The sequence below is a fragment of the Dendrobium catenatum genome, unplaced genomic scaffold, assembly GCF_001605985.2.
Source record: "Dendrobium catenatum unplaced genomic scaffold, ASM160598v2 fragScaff_scaffold_323, whole genome shotgun sequence".
In the NCBI taxonomy this organism is placed as follows: domain Eukaryota; kingdom Viridiplantae; phylum Streptophyta; class Magnoliopsida; order Asparagales; family Orchidaceae; genus Dendrobium; species Dendrobium catenatum.
Genome location: NW_021318785.1, coordinates 311565 through 320323, shown reverse-complemented (window position 1 = coordinate 320323; position 8759 = coordinate 311565). Strand labels below are relative to the sequence as shown.

The window sequence follows — 8759 nt, the reverse complement described above, 5'->3', positions numbered from 1 at the left end:
AGAGAAACAAAACTTACAACCAACTCAAAAAGAACCTAAAGCATCACATTTCTCCTTCAAGCAATACAAGAATGAAGGAGGAATCTTAACATCAAAAAGATCAAACCAAATGAAGGAATTATACACTCCAAAATTAGCACAAATATCTGCTAATTTGTTACATTCTCTACCACATAATGAAAACAAAACTTGGTTGAAATTTTGTAAGAAAGCCAAGTTATCATCACTTCTTCCTTTGTTCTAACACTTCTTCAAAATATTTTGGAGTGCTTTAATAATATTGAAGTTATCATCTTCAATCATCACACCCTGATATTCATACATCCAATCTTGCATAATGTTCTTTAGGTAGTAAACAGCCATTAGCTCTACTTGAGAAATATCCCAATGAACATACTCAGCTCCAAATGCTAATAAAAACTAACCTTTATCATCTCTAACCACGCCTCCAACTCCAGCCATGTTGTTACATTTCAGTGCAGCATCTACATTAATCTTAATCCACCCGAGAGGAGGAGGATGCCAAGAATTAGATAGCTCACACTGGTTGACATCCCAGTTGTCCGAGGGAGGATTGATAAAATTGCTCGCCGTAGTCAAAGAAACCAAGTTTGTTGCTATGGTAATATCTGAGTCTTCCACTCCTTCATGTATCAGCTTACATCTGCTTTTTCAAACAAGAAAAATAGTTGTACAATATAGATTAGCTTTAAAGGATTTGTGATTTGCATACCTCTTTAGCTCATCCAAGCAGTTTTTAAAATTATTGAATAATGGCATATGAAATCACCATTCATTCAGCAGCTTTAAAACTTTCTAAATTTTTATACGGCTACCCGCTATATGCCAATTGTCTTCTTTTACATGACATCCTCTCAGAAAAGCTGCATTACCACGCAGTTTTCTTTTTAACAAGAAAGTGTTTGAAGGAATTGCTTCGTTATAGAGCCTCCACCAAAAGAGTTCAACTCTCGGTCTCAATTTTAATTTCTTCATCCATGTCCAATGGTTCATCTCTATATTCCGTTCCAACAGGGCTTCAAATGACAATGTTGTAATTGATTTGCCTAAATTCTTTTTTTTTTTTAGTTCCAATTGATCACTGCTGCAGTCAGTTTTAATTGGAATTTGGCTGATAATTTCCACCAGTTGTTGTTTAAAGAATACCTGTAATAGATTCAAATTCCACCTTCCATCCAAAATAAAATTACATAAATTGTAATTGGAAGGATCTATATTATTTACAAATGTAGGCCATTTAGAAAAACTTTTGTCAAGGACCCAAGAGTCAAGCATCCAGTTAATAGATTTTCCATTAGAGATATTCCACCTCACAATGTTTCTAAGAGAGAAAGCCCCTGTGGTAAAAATCTTCCAAGTAGTAAAACAAGCATTTTTCACCGGTTCATTCCAAATATCCTTTCCATATTTTCTTCTAAGTATATTGTAGAACAACGAGTCATTCTTCATGAAGAAGTCCAAAGCGAATTTGGCTCGAAGAGGTCCAACCTTTGAAACCGCAGAAAAAAGCCCACGACCTCCTTCATTTTTTTTGGCTTGTAAAGCTGCTCCCAAGACGCATAGGGCAGCCCAGTACTACTATTATTTTTATTCCATAAGAATCCTCTACACATTTTGTCAAATTCTTTGAGAATACTTGAAGGAACCAAGGTAAGAGAGGTTAAGAACATCGGGAGAGCTAGAAACGCAGCTTTAACCAGAATAAATTTTCCCTCCAAAGAAATACAATGCTTTCCCCAAGTGTTCAGCATATTGGCAGTAGATTCCATCAAGTTTTGAAAGTCAGAAGCAACTAGTCTCCTTAATGTTAGCTTCACAAAGAGATATGTTATCTCATTAACAATTTTGTACTTGAGAATTCTACCAATTTTCTTCTTAATCCCAATTCTGGTGTGCTTACCAAATATTATCATAGATTTGGAGTGGTTGACTCTTCGACCCGACCACTTGCAATATAATGAAATTATTCTCTTCAAATCCTTAATCTTTTTCACATTAGCTTCCGAGAAAAGTAATACATCATCGGCATAAAGTAAGTGTGAAATCTTGGGTGCATTTGGAGTGATAGAAATACCAAAATAATTCATCTTTTGGTTTATAACATCCGTCAAAATTTGGGATCAAAGGATAAATAAATATGGAGACAAGGGATATCCTTGTCTAAAACCGCATTTGCCATTGATCCAATTCGACTTTTCCCCATTAATTAAAATGCAATATTTTGGATCACAAATGCATTGCATCAAAAGATCCCTAAACTTGTTAGGAAAATTAAAATGTAAAAGTAGTTGCCTTAGAGTTAGCCACCCCATGCTGTCATAAGCTTACTCCATGTCCAACTTAATAGCCAAGAGTCCTTTCTTAGCTTTAGAATATCTGAATTTGTTGAAGACTTCCTGAGCCAGAAGAACATGTTCCAACAACGATCTACCTCTGATAAATGCAGCTTGTTCTACAGAAATGATACTGTGAATGGCACTCTCCATTCTATTCAAAAGCATCTTTGCCACAACTTTATAAATAGTCATGCAAAGGCTAATTGGCCTAAAATTAGAAACCTCTTGAGGATCTTTAATTTTAGGTATTAATACAATCAGTGTTTCCTTCCATGAAATGTGCATAATACCGGAAGAAAGAAACTGACTTACTTCTTTCTAAACATCATTTTTAACAATTATCCATAAGTCTTTGACAAAGGAGAATGTTATCCGAGGCTATTCTTGATAGGTGTTTTACCTGAGCCATATGAATAGTATTAAAAGCAGTAGAATTGATAAGACATCTGTCCAATTTCTTTAAAATCCGAGTTCATCCAGATTTATTGTTGCACCTGGTGTATTTGGGACCCATAGACTTCACTTCATGTAGATCATTATGAATCATGAAATTCTTCATATCCAGAACCTTGAGACATTAAGAATTTCTTTCCCCCTCTTTTTTCTTCCTGAGACAGCACAGAGTTAAAGTAACCACCAACCACCATATGACAGTCAACAGAACAATGTTTCTCCAAACATTCCCATAATCCTTTCCTTATTACCGCTTATGGACTTGCATAGACCGAAGCCACCTTCCAGCAACCCTTATTAAGGATTGTTAAATTTCCAATAATCACTCGTGAAGAGTGTTCAATCAGCGAGAATACAGATACATCCTTTCTCCATAATACCATCAATCCACCAGATAGTCCTTCAGAAGGTACCACAAATGATTCCCAATTATTTCCCAATAGGTTTAAGATGTGAGAGTTGTCTACCGAACTCAACTTTGTTTCCAACAAGCCTACAAACAAAGTATTGTTGTTTTTCACCAACTCCTTGAGATATAGAGCGGCCTCCACTTTCTTGGCCCCTCTACAATTCTAAAACACCAAGGAAGTCATTGTTTAAGAATGAGGGTAGCACCCCCAATCTTCTTATATTTTCCTCCTTCCAACTTCCTATTTTGAGCAATGATGTTTGAAGAACCAAGTGATTTAAGTTCTTTTAGCAGCTTTACCTTTTTTTTCCCAAAGGATTCTGTTGAAGGTTCCTTCTTTGATTCCTACCTCATCAGTGGCTTCATACATACTGGAAGGTCCAAGTGACCAATATTGCCCAACTCCTTGTCCATAATTTCTCCTTCCTCAGTACATTCTTCCTCCCATATTGTCTCTACTCCTGAATTATCTTTCTCAGTAACCTCTCCCTCCCCCATCTTTAAGCTGTCTGAAATTGAATAGGGAATACCTGAGTTCGCAAGAAATCAGTTCGGATTTGCTTGAGTTCGCAGGCAACCCACCACAACCAATTTAGTTTATGAATTTGTTTTACCACCCGTGGTAACATTTGCATCTACTGTAATGCCTTCAGAAGCATCCACGTTGTTATTATAATCACTTTCCAACAAATCCATTCCTTGAGGTGAATTGTTACTCACTTCCAGCCCACTCTTGTTGTTAAGCCTCATTACAACATCTTCCTTCCTGTTGTTAGCCAGTAGACTTTTACCTTCCTCCGATTTCTTGTTATCCTTCTTCCCTGTATCAACACTTTCATTCTCTGGGTTGACCACCTTCTGAACCGGTTGATAAATCTTTTTGAAAAATCTCTTATTCATTACACCATTTATTTTGGGAATGTTAGTAGAAACTTTCTATTGGTTGAACCCTCTACCTTTTTTGCGATTTACCATAACCCAAGGACCATATGAAGTAGTTTCCAATACGTCAACCTCCTTGTCAAAACCACCTTCCACTCCACCTTCATTGATGTCCTCCTTCTTCCTCTGTTGCACATTATTATTCTTATTGCATTCCTCTTCCTCATGACCAATCCTTCCACAATGGAAGCAAAAGGATGAAATTTTTTCATATTCAACTCTTTGAAAAATCTCCCTGAAATACTATCAACCCAAACTCCTAATGGAAGCCTTTGGTCAATCTTGACCCTTACACAAATTCTAGCAAATTCTCTTCTCCCCCATTGGAATAACACTACGGGAAAACACGCGAATACCGTCAGATTTTCCGGCGAAAAATTCTGGACGGTAATAAACGGCGCAGGTACCGGCGGATTTGCTCGACGTAAAGTTTGCGTCAACCTTTCCGGCGCAAAATACGCCGTAAATTCACCGACGCAAGTTCCGCCGGCAAATCCGACGGTATAGGGATGCCTGAACCATTTCCGTCGCACGTTACGGCGGAACCATTCCGGCGTATGTTACCAGCGGACATGGCGCCGGCGTATTTAAACTCAACAAAATATATCCGACGGATTAGACGTCGGAAATTATACCGACGTCACTAGTGTCATTACCGGCGGAACGTACGCCTGAAAAAGCCATATTTAATGAACCCGAACCCCTCTGGTCGTCATTCGTTTCCTTCAATTCTCTCACTTCGACTGCTTCTTCTTGTTGATAAGACTAGAGAGGGATTTGAAGGTAAACTTTGATTATGGAAATCAACATTAGTCCATATCTTTTTGCTTTAGTCATGGTTGTTAGCACTAGATATTTTCTAGAGGATGTACCTTGGTGCATGCTTTTTGTTGATGATATTGTTCTTGTTGATAAGACTAGAGAGGGAGTTGAAGGTAAACTCCGGCTCATAATGCGACGCTACTTACCGGCGGATATGGTGCCGGATTCAAGACGTTTTTCAACGTCGAAAACGATCCATTTTTTTGCCAGTAGTACGTCAAAAACTGCGCCGGAGAAATTTCCGACGCAAAATTGGCTCCGAAAATAATTTATCGATGCGGCCGAAACCGGCGCATGGATTTCCGCTGCAACGTGCACCGGAAACGTATATTTTCGTCGGAATATCTATGTTTTCCGGCGTATTTCGTCCGTCGGTAATATGGGGTTTTCCTGTAGTGTAAGTTACCATCCAACATAAGAGGAGTGCCAATCCTGGATGCAATAATTTTAATATTCTAATCATCCTAGGAATGAAGTGGAAGCTGAGGCATCCTGATCCAAATTGGTGAAGTTAAACCCTTCATAGAAGAAGTTGAAAAATCTGGATTCCATTTTTCCATGCCTATAATGTGATCATTGACAAACCAGGGTCCCCCTGAAAGCACTGCCTCCATCGATTCATGATCATTGAATGAGCACAAAAACCAGCCTTCACCGATTGTAGTAAAATGAAATTTGCCCAGCTAGATCCATTGTCTTCTAACTTCCCACGCAACCAAGTGTGGAGGCATCTCCTTGCCAAATACTTTTATTACCAATGATTTCACCAACCTATTGGCATTAATATTTTCAGATTCTTCACACAGCTTCACGGCCTTACCATCATCGGACATGACAACATCTTCTTCATTAAAATTTAACTTGATGTAAGGTTTAGTAATTCCATTACTAAATTTATGCTCAAGAGATCTCTTTTTAGGAAAAAACACTAATAACCTTGTCTACAAATGATATTTCCTTATCAACCAAAGCTGATTTGAAACACAGTGGATTAACCCCTTCTCTACCAGGATGTAAAGGACTAACTTGGCAATCTCCTAAATCAGCTGAAGCACATTTCCTAACTTCCCATAAATCCAAATTAGAATTCCTCTGATTACTCCATACAATAGGGTCATCTCTGCTGAGATGCGTAGATGTAATTCTCTCTGAAGCACCAGGCGACTTATTAAGGAAATGAACTTCTTTGCTCACTGAATTTAGGGAATTTGCATTTATCTTGCTTCCAGGGATAGAGATTGCACTTAAATTTCCAAAACAATTCACAAAAATTTTCATTCCCGACGAGGAAGCCCCCGGATCTGGAGAGAACTTTTGAAAATCTGATAGGTTATCAATTTTAATGTCAGCTGTCGAATCCACCTTTTTTCCCTTACCTTCCACCAGAGAAATCTTATCTTGTTGCTCAGCAACCCTTTCTGAAATGACCAGCTCACCTCTAGCTCTTTGACGACGATCGATTTCTTTTTGACGTCCCGCAGCTGCTTGAAGATGCCTGAGGTCAGAAGACTCCGACGATGTCAAAGATGGTTGGCAGCCATCTACCGCCATGTTCTCATGTCCTTCCACAAAATGTGATAAAAAAAACTGCGAGATAGAAATTTGAAAAATAACAGATTTTCTCTCACTAGAAATCATAGACGTTCACTCACTAGAAATCACAGACGTACCATATCCTATTCCCTGGTTAAGTGGATTAATGATGTCTTTATGGAGAATAATTATAGGAAGGACTCTGGATGATCTGTTATGAAGAAAAGTAAAGGCCTGATGGGTGAGAGGGAGTTCTTAGCTAATCAAGAATTAGAGTTTGGGTGGGATCATAGTGATATAAGGATAGAAGAGCATGGAGAGAAGTCTCCGAGTTTTTTGGAAGAAAATGGGAATTTAAATGTTTCTCTAAGATCAGGCACCTGGGAATAAGATCAAATGGTAAATAAGAATATAAAGAATAGAAAATAGAGAATAATTTAATCGAGCTTCGGGTTAAGAAAAACTGAGGAGATTGACTCGGAAACAAATAAGAGATTTTGTTGAGAGCTCCATTGCAGAGTTCAGGCCTAAACATTAATGGAGAAGCTATGGGAACGATGGAACCTGTGACTACATAGGATTTTCTTGAAAACGAATCAATCCTAATGATTCATTGGGTAGGATGGCGAAATGAACCAAGAAAAAATGGATTTCTTCTGAATGGTCATGGATTGATCCTACAAATGAAGGAGGAAAGAGTCAATATTCGCCCGCGAAACCTTTCTTTATTTTTAATTTTTCTTTCATTTAAGGATTTTCTTTATTGGTGTGATTCAATTTCAATAGAGGTAAAGTCAAATACTTTAGAAATCTTGATAAAAGAAAGAAGCATTATATATAAACAAACACACCTAGTTATCTAGTTAGTTATATATAAAGTTACCTATGTAACAAATTCAATATAAAAAGATTAGTATATTCTTTCTTTTCATTTTGATAGAATGAAATACATAAATACATGTGTATATTTAATATTCTTGAATCATTTCATTCGCGAGGAGCTGGATGAGAAGAAACTCTCATGTCCGGCTCTGCAGTAGAGATGGAATTCAGAAACAACCATCAACTATAACCCCAAAAGAACCAGATTTCGTAAACAACATAGAGGTAGAATGAAGGGAATATCTTGCCGAGGCAATCATATTTGTTTTGGCAGATATGCTCTTCAGGCACTTGAACCTGCTTGGATCACAGCTAGACAAATAGAAGCAGGGCGAAGAGCAATGACACGATATGCACGTCGTGGTGGAAAGATATGGGTACGTATCTTTCCCGACAAACCTGTTACTGTAAGACCTACAGAAACACGTATGGGTTCGGGCAAGGGATCCCCCGAATATTAGGTATCCGTTGTTAAACCGGGCCGAATACTTTATGAAATGAGTGGAGTATCAGAAACTGTAGCCAAAACTGCTATGGAAATAGCTGCATGCAAAATGCCTATACGAACTCAATTTGTTATTTCAGGATAGGTAAACAAAAGTAAAAGAAGAAGGAAGGAGTATTGAGAATGAAAAAACAACCACAGATTTCTTTATCTCTGGACAGACAATATTTCTTTTTTCCATTATCCCTTGCATTGAAATAAGAGATTCAAATAAAAATGATATGATTCAACCTCAGACCCTTTTGAATGTAGCGGATAACAGTGGAGCTCAAGAATTGATGTGTATTCGAATCATAGGAACCGGTAATCACCGATATGCTCATATTGGCGATGTTATTGTTGCTGTAATCAAAGAAGCAGTGCCCAACATGCCTCTAGAAAGATCAGAAATAATTAGAGCTGTGATTGTACGCACGTGTAAAGAACTCAAACGTGACAACGGCATGATAATACGATATGATGACAATGCAGCGGTTATCATTGATCAAGAGGGAAATCCAAAAGGAACTCGAATTTTTGGTGCGATTGCTCGGGAATTGCGACAGTTGAATTTTACTAAAATAGTTTCATTAGCGCCCGAAGTCTTATAGATGAAGATAGGATATATCCTATCTATTCTATATATAGAAAATAGAATATTCAAATATCTGAAATAGATCCGATTAATAGATTGTGTCTCATGCATATATTTGAGATTTAGAATAATTTTTTAGAATTTAAGAATTTCAAAAAAAAATTCAATAAAAAATAAAACAAAAAATGAAGCATGTTGATTATATCAAAATGAGGAGGCACCAATAACTATAGTTCGTCATGGGTAGGGACATTATTGCCGATATAATAACTTCTATAAGAA

The 8759-nt window shown here is 37.5% G+C and overlaps 1 protein-coding gene across 1 annotated transcript; it reads left to right on the top strand.

The window, feature by feature from the left end:
- Positions 1 to 7628: 7628 nt before the first annotated feature.
- LOC114579343 (50S ribosomal protein L14, chloroplastic) lies at positions 7629 to 8493 on the top strand. Its single transcript, XM_028693578.1, has 2 exons — positions 7629 to 7824; positions 8156 to 8493. Exons 1-2 carry the CDS (start codon positions 7629 to 7631, stop codon positions 8491 to 8493), a joined length of 534 nt encoding a protein of 177 aa, XP_028549411.1.
- The last annotated feature ends 266 nt before the right edge of the window (positions 8494 to 8759 follow it).

Coding starts and splice junctions, on each gene's coding strand:
- LOC114579343 (XM_028693578.1), top strand. CDS start 7,629: ATGAAGGGAATATCTTGCCGAGGCAATCATATTTGTTTTGGCAGATAT. Junction 7,825..8,155: donor TGTAAGACCTACAGAAACAC/GTATGGGTTCGG, acceptor TTTTGAATGTAG/CGGATAACAGTGGAGCTCAA.